The 26,053-nt window shown below is 41.3% G+C and overlaps 1 protein-coding gene and 1 long non-coding RNA gene across 7 annotated transcripts in view; one reads left to right on the top strand and one right to left on the bottom strand.

Moving 5' to 3' along the window:
- LOC142480016 (uncharacterized) lies at positions 1-23,745 on the bottom strand. The gene is made up of 3 exons (XR_012794683.1): positions 23,587-23,745; positions 564-720; positions 1-41 (listed from the first exon to the last, which is right to left on the bottom strand). It is a non-coding gene; the product is annotated as an uncharacterized LOC142480016 (long non-coding RNA).
- VPS13B (vacuolar protein sorting 13 homolog B) overlaps positions 1-26,053 on the top strand; it is a 1,123,013-nt gene that overhangs the window by 324,120 nt on the left and 772,840 nt on the right. For all 6 annotated transcript variants that reach the window (XM_075582636.1, XM_075582637.1, XM_075582642.1 and 3 more), the window contains exons 18-19: positions 6,603-6,737; positions 13,401-13,574. In XM_075582636.1, the coding sequence (XP_075438751.1) occupies positions 6,603-6,737; positions 13,401-13,574 (309 nt within the window). The remainder of the gene's footprint in view (positions 1-6,602; positions 6,738-13,400; positions 13,575-26,053) is intronic.

Genomic DNA, 26,053 nt, shown 5'->3' with positions numbered 1-26,053 from the left:
CGTGATGTTTGGATAAGGAATGGAATGGGGCTATTGGCAACCTGGCAGGTAAAGGAGACATGTTCAGTACCAGGTAATGCGCATTGTACCATTACTTTAGATCAGATAGCCGAAATAGACACATGTTCAGTACCAGGTAATGCGCATTGTACTGTTACTTTAGATCAGATAGACAAAATAGACACATGTTCAGTACCAGGTAATGCGCATTGTACTGTTACTTTAGATCAGATAGCCAAAATAGACACATGTTCAGTACCAGGTAATGCGCATTGTACCATTACTTTAGATCAGATAGCCAAAATAGACACATGTTCAGTACCAGGTAATGCGCATTGTACCATTACTTTAGATCAGATAGCCGAAATAGACACATGTTCAGTACCAGGTAATGCGCATTGTACTGTTACTTTAGATCAGATAGCCAAAATAGACACATGTTCAGTACCAGGTAATGCGCATTGTACAGTTACTTGAGCTCAGATAGCCAAAATATCCGGCGACCGTAACCTGAGAACTTGAAGTTGCGAGATCAGAGTTTACAAAATACAGACATCACCTACCTCTGTAAGCTTGATACTATTGCTTCAAGTGTTTCTTTGTAGTCTCTGCAGGTTGAAAAAGATTATCTGTGTAGTTTTTTGTTATCCCTTTGCAAGGTCACCATCTTGGAGTACTAATCAATGATTTTGTTTTTTCTAACCGCTTGTTCTGAATTTCCTTGAGGGTAGGGTTAAGAAACACAGATTTAGATCATTTCCAAAGAAGCTGTTCAATTATACAAGTCTCTAATAGTTACCCTTAAAATGTATAATTTTGTATAGTTGTGAAATTTGGTAAACGTACAACATTAGCTCATCGCACAAAGCGGCGTAGGTATGCACTCCTGAAAAATAATCGGTGTTGAACTTCGACAATGATCAATTAAAAGTACCTTTCATTTGTGCAGAGCATGAAAACAAAAATACACAATGTATATCTTGTTTGTCTCCGTTTCAAACTATGAAATATAGAATGGGGGAGAAAAAGAAAATTGACAAATAGACTGTTTTCTGGGCCAAACACAGAAAAAAATTTAAGAGCAGATCTAATGCCAAATGTTAGAAAGATTTTGCTCTCAAAGATCAAAGGAAGGGCTTCTTCATATCGCCATAAAAAGGATTATGCTGGGGCTCTATAATCTCCTTGAAATTTCTTAATGAAAAAGCATATCTGAAACCCAATGGAATAGTCTAAAAAAATAGCTTTATTGGAAACATATTAAGAACAGTGAGTTGGGTTTCCTTCATACGTCCCTTAACTTCAGCACTGAGGTATGACAGCACCTTCCCTTTGATCTTTATTTGGGTGATACAACTTTCCCAACATTTCAGAAATGATTTGAGTGTTTTAGTAGTTTGGAAGGAAACAAAGAGAGTTTAGGAGTGATGGTGTCATCCTACAGAGGGATTGGTAAACTTCAAGCATTTCCCAAGAGAACACTGAAATGTAGTTGTTATGACGAAGCATAACATACTTGTTTTACACTGGTGAAACCTCAATTGGATTATTTTGTCTTGTTGGCAGAATAACAAAGAATGTAATCTGTACAAAACTTGGTGAAATGATCTTGCATCCAATATTATTTCTGTTCAGAAGAAATCTTTTGTTGTTGCTTATGTGTCTCCTGTCAGCTTTCCAGCAATTACGTGCGCCTTAATAAATGTGAATGGATGCATAATACTAAGCTGCTACTTTGAAAGGCTCATGTAGTAGGAATACAAGAAGAAATAGGTAACACATGCCAAAAATAGTGAGCCATATATGGCATGTCCGTGGTGTCTCACGGAGTGCCAACCAACCGCGTTGCAAAATACATCAAGTATAATGGGTGCCCCGAAATGCACTTCAAGAAATGACACACTTTATTGAAGAAAATGAGTCTTATGTTTTGTTCAATTATTACTTTAATCAGGGATTGATTAAAATAGGTATGACAGAGAATGAAAGACTTGTGTTATTGAGAGGGTTTGTGGTGTAACCATAACACTAGAATTGCAATAATATGTACCAATATAATGTATAAAACTAGAAGAGTTCAGAACCTCCGTAGAAAGTAATAGCAAAAAGAGTTTCCGTGGCCGGTGCTCAATGCTGCGGCAGGGCTATCCTGAAAAGCCCCAAAAAGGTACCGATCAAAGGAGAAGGGAGCATGGCACAGACAGACTTCTGAGCTGTAATGAGCCATAACCTAAACCAATGTTCCGGCTATATCCAGGTGAGGGCTCCGAAATGTCGGAAACGTTGGTTTTGTTAATGATTCATTAAAGCGCTCTTGGAATTCCGTCTGTGCCATGCCTCATTCTCTGTTGACCAATATAATGTATCATATAACGTAGGCCTGCACAACACACGGCCCGCGGCGGCTTTCCACTCTCCCCCTCCCAAGTCCTCTCTACCCCTCCGCCTCCCTCCCGAGTCCGCTCTCCCGCTCCCTCACGAGCCTGCTCTCCCCCTCCCCCAGGAGCCCGCTCTCCCCCTCCCCCAGGAGCCAGCTCTCCCCCTCCCCCAGGAGGAGCCAGCTCCCCCCCTCGAGCCACGGCAGCAGCGCGCTCTAGCATTGAGGCACTTCCGTGCCTGCTGCTTGCTAGAGCGGGTGGGTGAAGTCCAGCAAACCAAGGTGGGGGGGTCGTTAGAGGTGCAGGGGGGAGTCATTTGAGGTGCAGAGGGGGGTCATTGGAGGTGCAGGGGGGGTCATTGGAGGTGCAGGGGGGGTCGTTGGAGGTGCAGGGGGGAGTCGTTGGAGGTGCAGGGGGGAGTCGTTGGAGGTGCAGGGGGGAGTCATTTGAGGTGCAAGGGGGTGATTGGAGGTGCAAGGGGGTCATTGGAGTTGCAGGGGGGGTGATTGGAGGTGCAAGGGGGGAGATTGGAGGTGCAAGGGGGGAGATTGGAGGTGCAAGGGGGGAGATTGGAGGTGCAAGGGGGGAGATTGGAGGTGCAAGGGGGGAGATTGGAGGTGCAAGGGGGGAGATTGGAGGTGCAAGGGGGGAGATTGGAGGTGCAAGGGGGGAGATTGGAGGTGCAAGGGGGGAGATTGGAGGTGCAAGGGGGGAGATTGGAGGTGCAAGGGGGGAGATTGGAGGTGCAAGGGGGGAGATTGGAGGTGCAAGGGGGGAGATTGGAGGTGCAAGGGGGGAGATTGGAGGTGATGGGGAGGGTCATTGGAGGTGCAGGGGTGGTCATTGGAGGTGCAGGGGGGGTGATTGGAGGTGCAGGGGAGGTTGGAGGTGCAGAGGGGGTCGGAGTTGCAGGGGAGGTTGGAGGTGCAGAGGGGGTCGGAGTTGCAGGGGGGGTGATTGGAGGTGCAAGGGGGGAGATTGGAGGTGCAAGGGGGGAGATTGGAGGTGCAAGGGGGGAGATTGGAGGTGCAAGGGGGGAGATTGGAGGTGCAAGGGGGGTGATTTGCGGTGCATGGGGGGTGATTTGAGGTGCATGTGAGGTGCAGGGGGGAGAGTGATGTGAGGTGCAGGGGGGAGAGTGATGTGAGGTGCAGGGGGGGAAGAGTGATGTGAGGTGCAGGGGGGGAGAATGATGTGAGGTGCAGGGGGGGAGAATGATGTGAGGTGCAGGGGGGAGAGGGATGTGAGGTGCAGGGGGGAGAGGGATGTGAGGTGCAGGGGGGAGAGGGATGTGAGGTGCAGGGGGGGTGGGATGTGTGTGGTGTGCAGGGGGTTATTGTGTGTTTGATGTGGAGGGGGAGTATTATGTGTGTGGTGAGAGGGAGAGATGGGGGTATGAGAGCTAGATGGGGAGTATCGCAAAGGTTGATAGTGAGGGGTTCTGGGGGAGATATGAGGATGATGATGAGAGTTGCTGGAGGAGAGATGATGATGATGATGAGAGGTGCTGGAGGAGAGATGATGATGATGATGATGATGATGATGATGATGATTTTACCCGTGCGGCCCAAATTTTTTTTCCATGGAGCAGTTCGGCCCTTCTCACTTTACGAGTTGTGCAGGCCTGATATAACGTATCCCACTGTCAAAGGGTTATGTATGAGTCTAAATGTTTAGCCATTTTAAAGATGCCAAAAAACATATTAGAGCACAAAGAGCTGACATGTATTCGAACAAAGTAATCCAGTGTTTTTGTCATCGGAGGTTTGCAAGGCCATGTGATGCTGGTCTGAAGGCATCTCTTGGTGTCTAATTTATATTACTAACTGATTTTTGGGTGTGTACTACCTACCTATTAATAAGGGGGGGTGGGGAGACTGGTCAACAAATAAAATATGCATATGCTATTTTCTTAATATTCGCTTTTTGGTTGATACTTAATCAAACCGCAAAGAGCCTGTAAAAAAGAAAGCAGACAGCATCCACACATTTTCAACAGTTAGATCTTTTAATGGGGGGGGAAATTGTTCGTTTCCGCATAACATTGCACAGAGTGTGGTCTGATTTACATATTCCCTGCTGCAAAACTGGGACGAAACAAGTGATAGCTTAGAACAAGACTGGGCAATTCCAGTCCTCAAGGGCTACCAACAGGTCCGGTTTTCAGGATCTCCCTGCTTCAGCACAGGTGGCTCAATCAGTGGCTCAGTGAAAGATTGAGCCACCTGTGCTGAAACAGGGAGATCCTGAAAACTTGACCTATTGGTAGCCCTTGAGGACAGGAATAAGCTACCCTTGGCGTGGATTTTGCTAATGTATTTGTGTAGAGCTGTCAAAATGTATTTTTGTTTGTAGCGTATCTACGTGTCTCTCGGTTCTTTCCCCTTCCCACCCCCAACCCCCCTCTAAAAAGGTGAAATCACCTTGAATGGGATATTTTAATTTGACTGTGTGAATCAAGTGCATACTGTATTTAGGGAGGGGGGAGAACGCACCCTTGCAGGTTGCTGTCTTCTGTCCAACTTGCTGATCAGAGACTCTTTATATACGTCGGTAATGTGCTGTGCAATTTAAGCTGAAATATATTCCACTGGGGAGGAAGACGGAATAGGTTACATACGCTGTTCCTAAGTGCGATGAATATAAAACTCCATTACTCACTTTAGGCAGGTGCTTTTTATATGAGGTTTTAAAGAAATATAAAGCTGCTGGTGAAATGATTGGTTTACACAGACACTAGTAAGCTTCCACAGCTTTGTTCAGCTAAAGAAGCTAAAACGGATTTTTTTGTGAGGCTCTTTTTGAAGCATTTCTCGGTTGTAAGAAATACACTGGGTGTTTTTGCTGCAAGAACATGTCATTTGTCATCAATAAGATGTGCCTTGTGTTGTAGATAAGCCAAACAAACATGAAATCTAATTAGTCCTTTATTTCTTTCTTTGGATAAACATTAACAGTTCTCAAATGAAGATACGGTTGGCGTGGAGCATGAATGAGTTTGATTTGTGTAACTTCTGAGATAGGATCTTATGTAGGTTATTGAGCTAGAGTGCAGAAGCACCATGGGCTTGGACTGCTTAAATATTTGCATGTCACATGTGATTCGTTCTTCTGTAATGTCGGGGTGGACAAACTGCAGTGCGGAGTACCATTTACTGATCCCCAGCCTAAGGCTCAGGCAGATTTAGGCTGAATCCCTGGGGATGCTAAAAAGTGAATACGTACATTGCTATAGAAACCAATGCTTGTATTAATTCTCAAACATTATTATTATTATTATCATTTATTTACAACACGCCAGCATATTCTATAGCGCAGTACAATTAGGCTGGAGGGCGAAAAGAATAAAATAACAAACATTAACATACAGTGTTACAGTAGATAAGGCGGTCCTTGTCCCAAGGAGCTTACAATCTGTAAGGAAGGGTAAGTGAACGCTTGAGGTACATTATGGAATAGAGTATGGGTGGGTGATTTCACTCTGGCAAACTTTGTAGAACTCCGAAAGTTTGCAGATTATGTTGAAAAAGTTTGAGCAGTTTAAAAAGAAATATATAAATAAACGTGCACAAGAAAAGAAGCCGGAGATGAGCCGTTCTCAAGTTTTGCCTCGAATTTCGCTCGCATTTGAAGGTTTGTCGTAAATTTCTACTCGAACTTCGAAACAAACTTTGCCGTTCGGATTTTGAACCCCTGAAATAAACTGGCGCTTGTGCAAACACTGAGAAGAACATGTTGGACTACATTGCTTTTCAGCCTGTTAGCTGATTCAAGTTTATTTATAAAATAGTTTTACCAGGCAGTAATACATTGAGCGTTACCTCTCATTTTCAAGTATGTCCTGGGCATAGAGTTAAGATGACACATACATGGTTACATTGAGCAGGGTTATACATTATATACAAGACATTGCTGCACGGTAAGACACACTGGTAATACTGAGCTTCAAAACCTCTCTGACATGCATGAGGGAGAAGAATTTGCATATGAATGTCAGGTCAGGCACCTGCATGAAGCTTCTCTGTAGCAGAATTGTGCTACCGCTGGGCTACTCCATTATACTCCATATTAGGCAGTGTTGGAAATAATACTACAAGAACATAAATCCTATTGACTGATGCTAGTAATTAAAATAATAATCATTGTTTTCATGTCCGATTTGAATTAATATATGAATATATTGCAATTCAGCAGGCTAGTACATTTGCTGTTTTCTTTTATTAGGTGTGAAATCCAAGAATCCCCTGCCAACTCTTGAGGGTTCTATCCAGAACGTTGAACTGAAGTACTGCAGCACATCATTGGTCAAATGTGTCTCCGGGACCGTGGGATCAATAAAAATTTGTGCCAAAGCCCCAGGTATGTGCAGCTGGACCATGTAAAACTTTATTGCCTGTATAGGAGAATTGGCCTTACTTTTTACAAGGAGAGTTACTGAAACAAGAATTTACTCATTGTTCCTGTGAATCAGAGAGAGATTTTTGTACTTATTTTTATGATGCCAGGATAATACATTATGACCATAGTGGACTAAATTTTGGTTGACAGAAAAAAAAAAAAATATATATATTTTTTGATTGCCGTGGCATAAGTTGCAAAACATCCTGTTATAGAAGTTATAAAGAAAATATGTATATATTTTAAAAGAAAATCTCATTTTCTAAACAGCTACTAACTTTTAGTGCGGGACGGGCTAGCAATGCATTACAATGTGTTAGCCCTTCCAGAATGAAAGGGATCTATTTTATACCCACTTGCACATCGAACCCAAAGTCATGTTGTAGAGGATGTTGGGCTGACTTTATGCAGACACTTTGCCACAGCCACAAGTTGTATAAACTACATTACAATCTTAAAGCAGCAACACTACTTTCCAACCTTTTATTTTTTTTACATTTTTTGTGTGCGACAATGTATCATTCTTCATTCTTTCCTAAGCTGGCAATGGTTTGGTGCTCCTGTTATCAATCTGTAACAATCCTGATTGTGTGCCTAACATAATGACTACCTTTTAGTTTCAAACAACCCTTCAGTCAGTGTAACTCAGCAGCTACAATGTATCCTATTACCAAGGTAACATCTATTGTTACCGTTTGCAGCTCCAACTACTGTGAGCATTGGCAACAAATGATCACAAACAGGAAGGTGTTACAAAGATGTTGCACTGCTGGGGAGGTGCTAAAGCTTGCTATAGAAATCAAAGGATGCTCAGTATATTAAAACTCATTAAAAATGGCATTTGAATAAAAAAATACATTTAAAAAAAGCTTATCTAATACTGCAGAACGGATTTATATATGTATATAAAAAAGAAATAAAAAACACACGGTCACAGCAATCCTGCCTGAGAACTTTTTTATCTTAACTGAAGCGGCCAGTCCCCCAGAGCTGTTCGGTGGTTCCCCGATGTCTGGGGATTCCCTCTCTTCCCCCACCCCCCAAACATTTTTTTTAAATCAAACTCCCAGGCTGGATTTTTGCTTTACACTACAGGGCATGAATACATGTGAATTGCTCTCTTTAAAAACATTAACTGCTTTTGGTGGATACCGTATTGGAAGCTTCTCGAAAGCGCCCAAATTGGTTGCCACAATGAGGTGAGAAACACAGCAGTCTTCGTGCCAGTCCAAGCCTGCACTTAGGGAATTGTTTTAATATGTTTTGTCCTTTAGTTACAGTACTGAGCTCCACCAAACCAAATTACACCGATTGTACTAATCGTTGCTGAAAGTTGCTAACATGTTGGTTTTTTTTAAAAAAAATTTAAACATATTGCACGCTTTTTTACGGTGTTCTGCATGATGATAACATACAGATTAATCTACTCCTGCACCTGATTAATAAATCAATGGCCACTTTAATAAGCAAACATATAAAATCATTAGTTGTGCAACAAGTTGCTAATTTCTTTTCATATGCGATAAAGCACTTTGGCAAAATGCCAGTGTGATAAAGACCATGACTGATTTAAACTTGTGCATTCAATAGAGCCAAGGATATTATCTGGGGAAGTGCATGACCAATCCATGGTTTTTATGACCATTGTAAAACCTTGAGTTTATTTCCTATTTTAATACAGTATGAAATTGAATCACACAACGTCAGTCTTAAAGGATCATATACACGTAAGCTGCTTTCATTGAATCTGTTTAATAAACAGCTATTCATTTTTCTGGGGTACAAAATGCCACCTTTACCACTTTTAGTGCTGAGAGCGTATAATATAACGCATCGTATCCTAGATCCTTTCAAAACTCAAACGATTAATGGGCTTTTCAAAACTTGATTTGTCAAATTGTGATGTGTTTAGTCAATTGAAAATGTGGACTCCAATTTTTTTTTTTATACTCAATGTTTATCGAATTTTTGAAAAAAAAAATAATAATTCCAAAGGGAACTGAATATACATATATAACAAAATTATATAAATAAAATTACACTACAATAAAGGAGGGGGGGGTGGGGTGGGGGGCACCAGTTTCTACCGAACATCACCAACCCAAATGAACAAGTATCTTATAAAGTAACCAACGGCCATTATCCTGGGGTGGTCTAGGTGGGAGCCCAGCAAATTTATATAAATGAAGTCCGTGAATTAAGATCTAGAATGGCTAAAGAGGAAAACCATGGTTTCCAGACCTTCTGAAACTGTGTTGGAGAGTACTGGTCATTTACGAGGCAAGTTAGTTTTTCCATGTTACAGAAATACCAGACTTTATTTCTTATTTTGGGAAGTGTGGGGAGATCTTTCTGTTTCCAATGTGCTGCCATCTCAATTCTCGTGGCGATAGCTATATTTGTAATAAGTTTGTTTTCGGCTGTGGACAAGTCTTGGAGAGGTCTATTCAGCAAAAATAGCCAATGATCTAATGGGATTGTAATTTTTAGAATTCCTTGAAGCAGGCCCTGACCCTCACCCATAGAACCTTAATGTTCTGACAGGAACCACCACATATGTAAGAATGAAGCTGTTTCTCCGCAACCCTTTGGACAACTGGGGGGGTAACTTGGAAGAAACTTAGAAATTGTCAGGGGCATTAAATACCACCTCATAAGAACTTTGTAAGAATTTTTTTTATTGTGGTGTGAATAGAACATTTAGAGGTAGCTTCCCAAATCTCTTCCCAAGTCTCCGCGTCCAGAACCTCATTGTGGTCTGACTCCCATTGGGCCATATTTTTTAATCCACCATTATTGTTCCCTGAGGAAACTAGTAGATAAGTATATAATTGAGAAATCAATTTTTCTTGGCCTGATCGACCCTAGTACAGAGTTTCGAATTGCGTGACAGGAGGGGAAGGAGATCTACTATAGCTATAGGCCCTTGGTTGTAAAAAACTGAAAAATTCACTGTTTGGAATACCTCGTTCCACATGTAATTTTTCAAAAAGAATCGGTTTGTTATCGGTGAGTATATAGAGAATTCTTTCCACTCCCACCTTCTTCCACTGGGAGAAGGCTTTATATGGGAAACCTGGGGGAAACTCGGGATTACCCCACAGTTGACTCATCGTGGATTTAGAGGTAGTTAGACTGTATCTCCGATGGACCTCCGACCTAAACCTCAAAGAGTGTAAGATCGTGGGCAAGATATCTCTGACTTGAGAGCGGGTTGTAGATGGTAACCATTAAACCTTAATTAGTTCCATTGGGTGGGCCAGGGCTGCCTCAAGGTCCACCCACCTCCTAAGACCCCAGGGGAAATGCCATAGAGTCATCTGTGCTAATTGGGCTGCTCTATAATTTGATGAGGCAAGGAAGCGCCAACACTCCCTGCTTGAGATGGGGTAATCAGAGACCGCTTGCTAATCTTCGGCCTCTTCTTGTTCCAAATAAATTTGATTATGAGATTGGAGATCTTTCAGGTCTTCTTGTTTGGGTGGGAGTCTGGAAGAGATATAGTAGCCTAGGGAGCTAGTTAATTTTTATTGATTAAATTCTCCCAATCCACGTTATCCCTGAGGCATTCCACCTTTTGAGATCATCTTTCAGGGTTTTGATAATCTTGGGATAATTTGCTGAATATAAAGTTTAATATTCACTTGTGATAGACACCCCCAGGTATCTGATATATTGCGGTTTCCATTTGAAATCAAAGTTGATTGAGAGTAATTTCACTGTATCATTTTTGAGATTTATGTTTAGAGCTTCAGATTTAGAATTGTTGATCTTGAAGCCTGAAATACTGTGGAAAACCGGTAACACCTCAAATAAATTGGGAGTGGGGTCAATGGTTTTGAAATGGAAAGGATAATATTATCCTGAAATAAGGCTAGTTTGCAGGATTGGTCACCTATTTGAATGCCAAAGACATAAGGATTATTTCTAATATTTGCTGCTATTGGCTCTATAATATCAAACTTTTCAGATGGGATACCTCGATATATTACTTTCGCTGTGGGTCCTTGTACAAAGAGAGGATCGCTGTTAGAAAGTCCCCTTCAAACCCGAAGGCTCTCAGGGCTAAGACCATATAAAGCCAATCCACCCTGTCGAAAGATGGGGGGCGGAGGCAGGCCTAGAGGAGCGCATGGAGCAGCACTGGATTGGTTGTGCTGATGAAGGTAGGTGGAGAACAGCTGAGAGGCAGGGGGATGCGACCGTGAGCTGCGCGAGTGCCGGGGGCGTGGTCTAAGCCCCAGAGGAGTGAATAAATTATAACTGCCTGACGCGTGCTCTGTAAAGCTGGAAAGTGCATGTGCAGGCTTAATGACGGCCTCATGTTGACACGCTGCGTGCGAAGCAGCGGCGGCCCGGCGAAGGGGACACAGAGGGAGGCAACGAGACCCGCGGGTGGTAAGGGGGGGTCACGCTGCGACCCGATTCCTTACATTTAGAAGTGATCTGGTGACTACTTACTTCAGCAGTTCGGAAAAGATCCCTGTCTACAAAGAGCACAGGACTATTTTGGTCAACACTAGGACAATTACTTCAACACAGCCTAAGAGAAGGCGTGTAGGGACTGGGTCCATCTCACAGGTAGTCGGATGCAAGCTCTGGATTGTTTGCACAAGGTCTTCTACATCCAGATGGTCAAAACTAGTCCATAAAGCCAGAGAACCTGCATTTTAATGCCTGGAACCCTGACACTTATTATATAGCACAGTCGGGACCCCAACCCAGATGGAGATCACTTTATCAGAGAAGAAGAGCAAAGTCATCATAATGAGACTGTGAAAAGGCTTCACCAGACTGCAAACATATGCTGGTTTGCAGAGCCTCGCAACTGTGTGGAAAAGTTGAGCTAATCGATTGTCCACTGCCATGATCTCCCGTGACAGGAACTCTGACTTCTTACTAGTAATTGTGGACTGGTATTTTGTGACGTGGTTAATCCGTTTCAGCTTGTCCTCGTACCTTCTTCAATTCCCTAATACAGGTAGTCCTCATTATCCATCGTTTCCCTTTACAACGAATGGCATATCCAACGCTTTACAATGCAACCCTATGGGCTGTTTTTCGACGCCGGAATGTGTTATCCGACGCTCACCTTCACTGATTAACATGGGACTCACTTTACAACGGTTTCACTATCCAACGCTACTTCCAGAACGGATTCCATTGGATAACCGAGGACCGCCTGTAAAACTTTCAAACCAAGAGGTGTGGTGGTGTGAGGTGGGGAACAGGAGAGATAGTATCCATTGCGGCCCCCAAATCTCTACTGTAGTAATCAACAAGATCATTGGGATCCACGCAAGTACTTAAAATGTCAGTGAAATCCATGTTTGCCATCAGACCTTAGGGGGCCACTCCCCTCAATGGTCGATACCTGGTCACCTCCATGGGAGAAGGCCTTTTTGTGGGGTGCGCTGTGATTTGAGAACAACATTACGTGGTGGTCTGACCAGACAGCTGGATGGTTATGGTTTGGTAATGGTAATGTTATTTCTGGATTTGGCCATTTGTAGTATTCTGCACCGAGCCTGGTCCTGGTGCTTTGTTGTGTTTAAGGGTTTTGATGGTTTCCTGCACTTCTAGGTCCGCGATACTTTTATTTAGTGCATCGTGAAGCCATTCTTAATAAACCTAACATGGTGAAAATGTTAACATGGATTTTAAGAATTAATGTCATCAATAATTTGCTGAAGCAAGACTAATGTAGGATGTCATGATAAACTATACAATTAATGTGCTGTAAGAAAAGCCCTATATACTGTATATTATGTGGTGTATATGCATTTTCAGTCTCAACCTTTCAAAGTAGTAAATATATCCTAACGTTGTCACTGGCAGTTACGTTATGGTTTAATGTTACACTAATGTTGCAATCCAAAAAATTAAATTGCAAAGAAAAACAAAAGGCAATAGTGAACTATGGACAATAACAGGTTTATGATTTGATATCTTAGAACAGGGGTGGGCAACTCCAGTCCTCAAGGGCCACCAACAGGTCAGGTTTTCAGGATATCCCTGCTTCAGCACAGGTCGCTCAATCAGTGGCTCAGTCAGACTAACCTGTGCTGAAGCAGGGATATCCTGAAAACCCGACCTGTTTGTGGCCCTTGAGGACTGGAGTAGCCCACCCCTGGCTTATAATCGTACAATATGCAATATAATCATTGCTAAATGTTTTTATAAAGAGAGTGAAGACCTATTAGATTTCTAAAACACCCCATTCTAGTTACAAATGGCATCAATTAATTTGATGCTGTTCAATAAAAGGTCGCTTTAAAAAAAATCCCCATACTAACACGCCTATTAGCAGCACACAATATCTTAACAAATTACAGACAAAAATAAATACAGGTAAAAGGAATGCACATGCACACCCGCTTTTACTCCATAGTGCTAAAAGTGCATATTAGAAAAAGTATTTAAAACCTGTGGAAAAGATAGTGACCCAAATGAGGCAAGAGCATCTTGCTATGAGATCGTGCTAAATTAATAAAGGCTTATTGACCACTAAATTGTAATAGATGTTCAAGTTAATGAGCCCTGTTGCAGTTGAATGAATAACATCATTCATGTTTTACAGTATGACAGCTGCAAATTGATATTTCTGTGTGTTTTTCCTTGAAGGTGATGTGGGGAAAGAAAAAATAACCCCTTTGATTCAGGGTCCCTCTGACACCAGAGACCTCCACAGGAGCAAATGGCTCAAAGAGAGCAGAAAGCCAGAGTCTCTCCTTGGTCCAGATCTGATAGCCTTAACAATCCAGGTTCCTCAGCAGATGGACTACTGCCACAGCTCTGGTAAGTGTCAAACTTCTATTAAGCTGATATCCAGTTACGTCCTTGTATACAAAACAGTTCTCCGGGGAGATATCATATCAAATGTGCCAAGTGACAAACTGTATGTGTTTCACATGCGGAGCACATTAGATTTCTATGACATTACTTACACCACAATAGGAAATAGCCGGGTTTCTTTTTGTGTGTGTGTTCTGTAAGCCAAGATAAATGTGCCAGATTGACTAGTGTGTTCTGCCTTTTTAACACCTTGGAGTTTTGCCCTCTCTTATTAAAACATTATTTTGTGTGACAATTCTTTATAGAGCTAAAGCAGAATTTGGTTCATTAAAATACAGAATTGGGAACTCTTTCCTCTTTACCCCAGGAAGTGCTCACTGTAGAACCTTTAACGATATATAATACACCTGCAGCGGGGCTTCAATTTTGTCCTATTTTTTAAAGCACAAATCATTTTTAAAATGTCATACTTTTATTCGATTTCGTTCAGACCTTTTATATATCACTTAGGATTGTCCTGACACTTTCCGTGGCTTTTTGCCACTTTTTGTTAGCAAGGTGACAGTCCCAGAGTGTGTCACGTTCTTCCTAATATCTATAAGACGTTAATGAAAATGTATGACATTTTAAAGATTTATTTATTTATAAAATGTTTTACAAGGAAGTAATACATTGAGAGTTACTGCTCGTTTTCAAGTGCTGTATGTCCTGGGCATAGAGTTAAGATGACAAATAATACATGGTTACAAATACATAGTTACATACTCCTGTAAGTGAACAGGGTATACATTATATACAAAACATTGCATGCACAGTTAGAGATAATATATATTATATGCGTATGTAACAGTTACAGACCAGATTAAAATAAGAGACAGCTTTAGTTTTGAAAGAACTTAGACTGGTGGAGGTTGTGAGAGTCTCCGGTAGATTGTTCCAGTTTTGGGGTGCACGTTAAGAGGAGGAGCGGCCGGATACTTTGCTGAACCTTTGGGAACATGAACAGTCTTTTGGAGTCTGATCTCAGATGATAAGTGCTGCATGTTGTAGAGTTGAGGAGCTTGTTCAGATAGGCGGTAGCTTGCCCAGAAAGTATTTGAATGCAAGACAGGAAAGATCAACTTTGCGCATAGACTCAAGGGATGACCAATCTAGTTCTTTGAGCATTTCGCAGTGGTGTGTTGTACAGGCATACCCCGCTTTAACGTACGCAATGGGACCGGAGCATGTATGTAAAGTGAAAATGTACTTAAAGTGAAGCACTACCTTTCCCCACTTATTGATGCATGTACTGTACTGCAATTGTCATATACGTGCATAACTGATGTAAATAACGCATGTGTAACAGGCTCTATAGTCTCCCCGCTTGCGCACAGCTTCGGTACAGGTAGGGAGTCAGTATTGCTGTTCAGGACGTGCTGACAGGTGCATGCGTGAGCTGCCATTTGCCTATTGAACGAAATGTACTTACTCGCGAGTGTACTTAAAGTGAGTGTCCTTAAAGCGGGGTATGCCTGTAGTTGCATTGGAGAACAAAACGGCATACTGAATTGTAGAGGGTATTAAGTTTGCTAATGTGGATTTGGTGTGCCGAACCGTATACTATGTCCCCATAGTCTATAATTGGCATTAGCATCTGCTGTGCGATATGCTTTCTGACCAGCAGACTTGGGGAGGATTTGTTCCTGTAAAGTACACCTAGTTTGGCATAGGTTTTGGATGTCAGGGTATCAATGTGCATCCCGAATGTTAAATGGGAGTCAAACCATATGCCCAAGTATTTAAAACTAGTAACAGGAGTTAGGGTGGTGTTAGCATTGGTTCTGATCTGGAGCTCAGTCATTGGAAGCTTTAAAAATGTGGCCTTGGTCCCAAATACCATTGTTACAGTCTTGTCAGTGTTTAAAAACAGTTTGTTTTGGGAAATCCAATTTTCAAGTCTCAAAAAGCCAGATTGAAGTATGTGGTCAAGGTCGGAGAGGCTAGGGCTTTGTGCAAATAAGATTGTGTCATCTGCATACACGTGTATTGAGGCTCCCTTACAAGCTGTAAGAAGATCACTGAGAAGAGTAGGAACCCCAGAACAGAGCCTTGCGGGGACACCACAGGTGATATCCAAGGGGTTGGACTTAGAGCCTTAGATGGACACATGTTGAGATCTACCTGATAGGTAGGACTGAAACCAGTTTAAAGCATGGTTCCATTTTCTAGAGCACTGGAGTTTGTTAAGCAAGTTAACATGATCAGCAGTATCAAAAGCCTTTACAAGATCTAGGAATATTGCACCAGTGAGTTGTCCCCGTTCCATTCCACACTGGATTTCATTGCAAACTTTTAGTAGGATAGTTACTGTGTTTAGTGTCTGGGGCGAAAGCCAGATTGGAATTGGCTAGGGAAATTTGTCTTGGTATAGTAATCGCTTAGGGAGTGAACACATTTTTCCATGACTTAGGAGAAGAAAGATTGGCCTGTAGTTTGAGACAGTGTTTTTGTCCCCACTTTTGAAGATTGGGACAACTCTAGCAGTTTTCCAGGTCTTAGGGATATGTCCTGCAGACAGAATAGAGTTGACTATGGAAGCAATTGATTTGGCAATGGCTGGGACACCAAGTTTTAGGAACTTAGATTGCAGTAAGTCAGGTCCACATTGGCTGCTTAGTTTTAATTTGAGGAGCTCTTGTGTAATCTCCTCTTCGGATACTGGGACAAATTGTGAGCAGTATTGGGAGAGGGTGGGGCTATAAGGGCATATGTACATAAATACATTTATTTACAATAATGGTGTTTGGAAATTTGTTATGCTTTGATCTCATTTTCATAGATGCTTTAAATCGTGTAAAAAACAATAGTTTTGGTTAGATTAAATGCCTATTATACTGTTGATGTGACCAAAAGATTTTATCAACAAGAAAAATATATTTAGGACTTTTCAAACCAAAGTTTATACGGGTACTTCCTTCCCATGGAGGGATGTGGGGAGATCAAGTGTATAATACAGATTAAACTCTAAATTTATGCACAACATGGGATCTATTCTAGTTGCTACGAAGTGTGACAAACCGCTTATAAAGAGCCCTTTCCGATGGGATTGGCATGCTTTGTTATTCTGTAAACACTTCCGGATGTCCAATCCGTGTCTAAAAGGCTTTGTGATAGAACCGGATTCGCCCCGTCTCTGCCAATCTGATCGATTTTGTCAAAAAAAGCCCCAAACTCACATTTGCTTACTAAAACTGCTATTGTTGTAGCGCCGTTGAGCAAACTGCATCTAAAAACTGGTGAGATTGGTAGTGTGAGTTACATCCAGAGCCTGAAATATGGGTTCGGCTGAGAGAGCGAAACCCATAAGTCAGACTGGGGAGGGAGTTAGCAGCACCTCAGGTCATTTCGCTTCTAAAGCAAGTACAATCCCGGCGGATTGGCTGTTATACCGCGCGATGTGTCACTTTTTATAGCAGCGGTTTAGAACATGCGATTTGCAACAGAGAATACGTTCTCACATTTCATTCTACTTCTTCTGAACATGCCAAACCGTGCGTTTTGGCAATGACAACTTCGGAGCTATGAGAATAGGCCCCAATGACTGCAACAGCGACAATATTTACATTTGTAAATATATATGAATATAAAGTAATGACCAATAAATCACTATCATCCCAAAATGATAAATTATTATACAGTGTCATGCATACATAGAAACAAGCTATAAATAGCAAAGATGAATATGTAATAATATGTCCTTTCCTATTGTTTGATTTAGTTTGTTGCACTTATTGCATTATAATTTCCTGCAATGTATTGCCTCTTTTGTAAAGCGCTGCTAACATTGGAATCGCTATGCAAATAAAATACATACATACATACAGGGCCGCTGGGAGGGGGGGAGGAGAGGGGGGAGGAGATAGAAAAAGAGGGGACGAGGGATCGGGGTGTAAGAGACAGATGGTGCCCACGTGGAATCTCTAGACCTGTGCCCCGGGAAAGCTGTCGGCGGCCCTGCATACGTACTTGATGTGTTGAGCTATTAAATATGAAGTGCAAGGTTGTACAAAATACATAAAAGGGGCTTAAAAATACCAGAAGCCAACAGTGTTTTATTACAAAAAAAAAAAATATTTGACTCAAGGTTTTTGTTTGCTTTTTACATATTTTAAACAACTTTGAGCTTTATATTAATAAAAAGCATAGGTTGAGCCGCAAGGTTTCTTGAAGTATCATTGCAGTCACAGTGAGTTCCTGTATAGGATCTCAGAAATGTAGGTTATTTACATTTTGGTTATTTTATTGTATCACCTATTTTTTTTAAACTTGTTTCTCACCAAGAAACTCGGTACTAGAACACGTGTAGGAAGTTTGGGAGGGCACCCAAATTTGAAGGGATCAAAATTTGCAGTTTACTCCAGTTTTGTATAGGATTTTAATTGGCCACGAGAGTTCTTCTATAAGACCAAAGTGAAACGCATACAGATGTAGCCACACTTCCTGTCCCCGGCACTGCAGACCAACACGCCAAAATCAGCAGCCCGTCCGCAGTCCCAAAAACAGTAACTTTTGCGGCCAGTGAGGATTAAGACAGGACAACCAACAGGCCAGTTTTTATGCATATCCCTGCTTCAGCACAGGTGGCTCAATTGGTCCTGATTGAGCCACCTGTGCTGAAGCAGGGATATCCATAAAAGGTGGCCCTTGAGGGCAGAGTTTGAGACCCCTGCCGTACATAGATTCCAGCATGTTCACACTGTTCTCCTTGCCATAAACGAAGTGTGTGAAAAGGCAAAGGGATTAATCCATCTAAACCATCTTCTCCCTTACTTAGCCCTTTCTGTACCAGAGAGGCAGCCCCCTGCGTCGCAGGCCCGACTGACGGCCAAAAATGTTGAAAAGTACTCTGCAATATAATCCAGTTAGTGGAAGTGAAAAAGAGCAGTGTCTTGCAAGCTGTTATGACTGCACACAGTAGATATTCATTGTTTAATGGAGAAAGTGTGATGATGGCAAAGAGAAAGAGAGAAAGAGGGAGAGATGTGAGAGCTCGGGTTTCTTTTGTTTGACTGGATGTATAAACCCATGTACATGAGTAATGGTGAATAATGAGTCCCTGGGCTTGACTGGAGATGGAATATCTTCATGAGTTCTAGTGAAATAATCTTGCTGTTCAATCCTACAACATCTCCTTTTTTGAAACCCAGTGCAATTTTCCAAGTATTTATGTTTTCAGCCTAAATCAAGATCTTCAAACCACCTTGACTAATACCAGCTGCTGCAGAGAATGATAGTGGCAAAGTGGCCGTCCTTAAAGCTGTCTGCAATTTAAGATTACATTTTTTTTTTTTAACCAGAGGCAACAGGAAGATTTCAGACATGAACAATAAAGGTTTCCAGTACTGATATGGTCAGAAGACGCTTTTTTTTTTATAAAGTTCGGGTGGAGCTGAACAGTTTTAATGTCAGCTTCGGGGACCCCCTGCTTCCTGAGATACTTACCTCACTAGGTCCTGTCGGTTACTTCCTTGTTCCTAAATCTCCTGCGGCACACGGGCCTGTAGGAAGCCGTCGCAACTTCCTGTTGGCCCAGGTGACGCGGGAGATTTAAGCTTCCCATTTTGTTTCCCCAGCAGGGGATGGTACCAGGGGCACCTTCTGGTAAAGATCTCATGTTCAGCTGTAGAGACCCCCTGCTTCCCAGCTATCTTAATAGAAAAACGGGTAGGCGGAACACCACCTTTAAGAGAAGGTGCTTCTTTATTCCTTGTTTAACCCTTTGCTGCCTGAGAGGACTCTGCAGTGCTTGGCAAAGAATTGCGTTACCGGCTACAAGAGGGTTGAAGGGGGCAGCCTTATATAGAGGGCCAGGAAACATCCAAACATCTTATCAATGCCATTGGCTTCCTTAGAAAGTCCCAGTCACAACTTTTCTTGAGAAAGGTCCCAAGTACGGACCGAATCATTGACGTACCCCAGGGGTGACCAACTTCAGCCCTCAAGGGCCACCAACAGGTCAGATTTTCAGATGCTTCAGCACAGGCAGGTGAAAACCTGACCTGTTGGTGGACTTTGAGGACTGGAGTTGCCCACCCCTGATGTAGACAGTAAATCCCGTGTGCATTCGATCCAAGCTCTGTGTGTGCCGGTCCTTTGAGGCGTTTCTCTTTGTGTTTCCCACACAACTGAGCACCCGGGCCTGTTAAACATGCCACTTGCACTAGTTCACTTTGGCCGCTGGTTAGGACTGTCCCTTTAAAACAAGTTTGAGGAGCACGGCTGAGAGCTTGGCCAGTGTCAGGGACAAGGCGGCAGTGGAAGTGCAGGGCGCAGCAATTAAGGACCATTCCCACTTGTGGTATGTGCACCAAATGTGTAAAAGTGCTAGCCATCTATCTTGTTACATTTCCTTTTTCGGTCCCCAAGGAGTTGACTCTGTACTTTATCTGTAATTGTTGCCAGTTTTCTATCATGTTCCCACTGGGCTTCTGGTGCAAAAAAAACCTTATCCTCCTGATGACAGAGCTCGGCCGAATGATTTCATGCTCTTCGCATTTTTGTTCACGGGAATTAAGGGCAAAGTGAACACGCAGCTGAATCTAGCATCTATTTTTGTAATTTTGAACGTTTCAAACCCCGTTATTGGAACGAAATGAAGAGATGCAGGTGTTCTCCAGTTGAAGTCCGCTGGGAGTACTTGATGGTAGATGCTTGAAAAGAAAATGCATGTGTTTTTGGAGTCGAACAGCAGCTGTGAGATGAGGATTTATGCTTTTCTCAGAACTTTGGGATTTCAAAATGTTACATTTAATCACAAGCACAGAAAGCAGAGCAAATGTTAAAGATGTTACACACAAAAGCAGGGGGCTGATTTCTTTACCATGCCTAGCGAGTTGTGGGAATATAGAAACAAAGTGATCTTTAATCTTAATATGAGCAATTTGAAAAGGATTATGGCAGTTGCCAGAACTGTCTTTTTAAATATATATATATATATATATTTTTTTTTTTTTTTAAACTTGCCATTGTAAAGCTTTACGTTTTTATTCTCTTAATTACTTTAAAATGTGGTTTATTCTCATGATTCTACATTTTAAAGTGACAGTAGGTTTGGAATGAAAGATTCCCGTAGAAATGTTGGTCTCTGGTAAAAACGACAGATATTTTGTGGAGGTTTTGTTTAATGATTTAACGGAATCAGATTGCAGGAAACTTCTTTTGCAACAACTAATTAGAACCACGTTAGTCCTTTTAAAACGCTTTGAGAAACGTGTTAAGAAACCTGGGATCTGTCACGCGTAAGAATTCTTGCTAACATTCACATTCGAGATGTCTGTATAGTCACCCAAAAAAATAAGTAATTGTCACTTTACATTATGGGCCAAAGTCTAAAAAGTAGCAAAAAATATAAGATGAAAGGAGGAGAAATAGTCAGAAAACATGAAAGCAGTTATGTAAAGATCCACACATATACACTACATATATTTATGTATTGCTCTGGCTGGGTATGTAGCACGGTAGATACTGTAGGATTTTTACAGGCACAAATCTTATTTGTGTGGTCTGAGATGCATGTAATTAAAGGCACAGTCCCACAGAGGGCAATCAACACATTTTTTTTTTTACTCATCACTGTAATTAGATTCCTTAAAAAGATGCAATCCCCCTACCCCCCACCCCCTCCCCAAAAGGAACAATTTCACTCACTTTTACTTGTGTAAAAATGGGTATTTATTTTAAATTTTTTCCTTTGTCTATTTAATTTTGGCTGTTCTGGACAGTTTTTCCCTTCCCCCCCGCCCCCCATTATCTCTTTAAACGCATCATTATGCTGTCATCATTAAATAAACTATACAACAAAAGAGAAAAAAACTGGACCCAGAATGTGCTTGTGTATATAAAATGGTTTACAAACGCTCACCAGCAAAGACAAAAGGTAAAGATTGTTAAAAAAAAAAAAAAAAAGCATTTGGTTTCTGTTGAGACATTTCATGTTTGAAAATGCATTTTTAAATACTTATATGATTGTGTGTAAGCCTGGTGTCAATTTAATTTGAACCGACTGAACATGACACTAGCATAAGTTTCCATTGGAATTGAATCTGGTCCTGCCACTTCCAAAGAGGTGACATTACTAATCGCTATTCTATTTTAGTCACTTGTCTAGTCGTACACAAGTGAGATTAAATGAATTGGCATTTTTAGGTAAGGGCTTAGGTATATCAGAATCAGGTTTATCATTTAAGCATGGCAGCTCTTGCTAATCGCTATAAGCCGTTCAATATTACTGGACCGCAATTTAGAGAACTTTCTCTGGAGAACCAAAGTTTAATTGGCATTTCCAGAGGGATCGGGGTGTAGATCACCGTGGCCTCCTGTGGCCCAGGCATTTAAAACCTCTGCGGTGGGGACTGCAGTGTCTCTGGGTACCCTCCTGGGAAAAACCGAGAGGGTAAACGTATATAATTCATAAACACTTCCACAATTCTTCATAGTGGCATGATCTCGTTTCTTTTCCCTTCGAGCTACGCCATCACTAGAATGTGTCAACCAATGTCCTTTTTTTGTTTTGTTTGTTTCAATATTTTTGTTATTATTTTACTTAAATGAACATCTTACTTGTACAATTTTACCTAGCCATGATTGCACATAGGGTGTAGGATTCCACTCTGTGTAGGAAGGTCCGACGCTTGGTTTGTTTGAATTTACACGTAGATACATTCATACACCTGAACAAATAACTGACTACAGAATATACGGCTGGAAGTAGCCTGCTGGAGACGGTGCCACAGTGACCCGTAGGTTACGCATCCTGGCGCGCATTAAAATCCCAAATCATCTGGAGTAGTACAGCTAGAGTGATGTAGCCCGACTTAGTGTTTTCAGGACCGCGAGCCCTTGTGGGCCAACGGCTGCGGCCCCTAAAACAATAAGGATTAACGCTTCTGACTGGGACCCTCTCAGCATTAACCTTCTGACCGAAACTAAAGAAAACTAACCTGCTTCTCTCTCCGTCTCGTCTCCCTGCCTCTCTCTCTGCCTCTCCGTGTCCCCCCGTGTCTCCCCAGCAGAAGCCGGCTCCGGTCAGTGACGTGGATGCCTTAATATGGATATGCCCATATTAGGTCATCCTACGTCACTGACCGAAGCTGGCTTCTGCTGTGGAGACACGGCTAGAAGCAGATTCGTTTTGTTTAGTTGGAATTTTTAAAATAGATCTTCAAATCCCAAAGTATTCAGACCGATGCGCTGTACCAGCACTTCTTGTTTTACCAGTACTGCGTACCGGACTCTACCGGCCTACTTTAACCACTGGTGGCCTCTCACTGTAAGGGTGTAACCTTGACTTAGCTGTAAAGCCTTGCACCTGAAGCTATCACTCCCACAGGGGCCAGAAACACAGTCATCTGCTCCTACCTCAGAATGACGGGTATACATCGGGTTTCCAGTGAGCATGATACCTATGGATTGCTGTATTACTCGAAGGGTCTAACATTGAAAATGCCAAATCTTTTTCAATCATGTAGACATAAATGCTTTTTTTAGCAGTTTTTTTTTTATGTGGATTGTACTCCTATTGAATGCACTCACAAGTTGTCATGTTTGCCATGACTTATATGTGGCTAGTTTCCAGTGACATCTGTGTTTTATTAAAGGGGATTTGAAGTTATTCTTTTTTTGACATCTAACAGACAAAGCCTGGTGGTCGCTGATCTGAAGTAAAAATTGAACCCCTTTTATAGTGAAGTTGAATGTTAATAATCATGTGAAGGTCCACTATAACTTGCTTCATTACATCAGTATTGTGGTGTGTGTGTGCGCGTGTGTTATATATAGTATATACGCACACAAATACACACTTACATATATAAAAAGAGGCTATCTGTATGTATTCTTGGTGTGATTCCTTCTAGAATCACAATTACCTAGACCTGAGAAATTGGACTTTCAGTCAGACATTTATGAAATACTACTTTTTCAAATGTAGTTTGTTACCATGGTAAGATGAAATGTATTAGAGTATTCTACTTACTACCTCTCGTGTGTTGTCACTGTATGTGGAACAGGACCTGCCATAGACCATGTTACTCCTTCTCTTGTTGATTCTCTTTTGGGCTTTCTGGGGGGGAACGCGGTGGAGAGCAGTTCCTGTACTTTTTTTCATAGATCACATGGTACATTTTATAGCATTGTGATAATCTGAAAAAAAATACTTGTATATGTTTTCTAAAATAATTAGAATGTAATAATTATTATTTACAAAAATAGTAACATAGATTTGAAACAATTTTGTAATGTCAATAACGGTGTATATTGCACATGTCCAAGAATAATCCCCCCCCCCCGCTCCCCTCCCCCGAGTCCTGTATATATCATATAGTCACACATTCCCAGGTAGCTCAAACTCCTACACCCACCACATCATGAATATATATTTATGTCAAAAAAGAGTGCTACTGAGCGTGGCAAATGTATACAACAAAAGACAGGGGTACCCCTATGCTACATCCAGTTGATAAAATATATATGGTAATATGTATAAAGTTTAAATACTTCAATGATAATAATAATTACTTGGTTATTTAGTTAAACCCTTTGGCCAAAGCGTTATAAGCCTGCATACCAAACGTCAAGGTATAACCAAAAATGCAGGTCCTACACTACACTGTGATCCCTTCCTTTTACCTCTGTATGAGGGGAAAGAACCATAGTAAGTCCTGTTCTTGCAGCAAAGTGAAGAGACCTCTCAAGTTAAAAAGGTGGAGGAGGAGTGAGCTCTGGGGGAGGTGCCACCTACCTCCATACAACTTATACCAGTCAGACTGATAAAAAGGGAGGGACTGATGAGCTTCTTTGAAGTGCCTCTTGTCCTCATGCTGTTAACCCCTTCCATGGTAGCTTAGTGGATAGGGGCAGTGAAGGCATAATGGGAAGTCTCTCTTAGGGCAATGTCTTTATCACAGAAATTCTTTGGTAGAGTACTATAACAAGACAAATACATTTTTTTTTTAAATGTAGTATAGTATTTTAAAGTTAGGAAATTAGGTAGAAATTAACTATTGCACTCACATGAATAATTCTGCTGTACCCCGTTATAACGCGGTCCTCGGGATCCACAGAATGAGATCGCGTTATAAAATTTCGCTGCATGAGGACTTACCGGCATCTGCAGCTCTCTCCTCTCTGCAGCTCTCGCTGCTTCATCAGGCTAGTCAATTTATAAATTATACATTACAATTAAAATTACATTATTTATAAATTATTATTTTAATTATAATGTATACTTTATAAATTATTATTTTATTTATTTTATAATGTATAAATTATTATATAAAATAAGGAATCGAACCCAGGACCTTTCATATGCTAGTACCAATTCTCTACCTGCAAGCCACAGGGTTTGTGTGATGTTTACTAGCATATGAAAGGTCCTGGGTTCGATACCTGCATGTGTATTATATAAAATGTATTCATGTTCAATTCCCATATGGAGTAGGGATGCGTATGTGTCCGTTAGCAATAAAGCATTAAATGTTTAAAAAAAAATGGAGATGTTTTTAAATCGGGAGCCACGCTCAGACCGTGTTATAAGCAGATCCGCGTTGTAGCTGATTGCGCTATAACGGGGTTGAGCTGTAATAACTTTATTTCATATAGCACTTTAATCCCAATGGAACTAATAGCTCTTCACAATTACAGTATAGTGCGCGGTACTTACGTAGCACATAGGAATTTTTATAGATGTAGTTGTAAGTGAGCCTTCTTGTCAACAGGTGCAGGTGAGTCCCATGGACATATCGTTGTAGCTTCTTTGAGAATCACTCGACGTTAGGAGTTAAAGATAAACATGCAAAATAATAAAACCATATATCGTGTTATAAACGTATAAATTAGAAACGTGTGGAAAATCACTCATGTTATCTCTAAGCTTGATGACATGTATGTCTTATAGTTTGTATTTTGGAGACTGGGAGACCTGATCTAGCATTGGTGTTACAGCTAGCTTGTGACTAATGCTTGCTCCACCCTATGTGTGACGTCACAGACCTTTCCGCATGAAACTTGTATGCCGTCATCCTAAGCGTTTCACAGAGTGAAACCTCTGTTTGATCAGAGGACTTTGTACCTCTCATAGCAATAGGTGCACCAAGTAACTCCTCCTACACACTCTTTACAATTTGCAAACTGGTGCGCTCGGGGCAAAATTAGATTTGTGTATTTCAGATTTGTAAAGAACATATTTTGTGCATCTTTTTAATTTTATTTGTAATACTTTTTAGTTATTTGACAGAAATTAAAAAAGGAAGCTGGGAATGAAAGGGATACATTGCTACATTTATAGCAGTACAGTCATGACTTCCAGTTACACATTCTTACAGAAAAGATTTAATTTATTTCAGGTAGTGAGATCCACGAAGTCAAATGTAATTTTAAATGTCAAAGGAGAAATCCATATATATTTGCGTTTTGTAAAAATAAATCTGATGAAGAAAATATGT

Source organism: Ascaphus truei, chromosome 2 (assembly GCF_040206685.1).
Source record: "Ascaphus truei isolate aAscTru1 chromosome 2, aAscTru1.hap1, whole genome shotgun sequence".
NCBI classification, from domain to species: Eukaryota; Metazoa; Chordata; class Amphibia; order Anura; family Ascaphidae; genus Ascaphus; species Ascaphus truei.
This window is presented reverse-complemented; position numbering and strand designations above follow the sequence as displayed.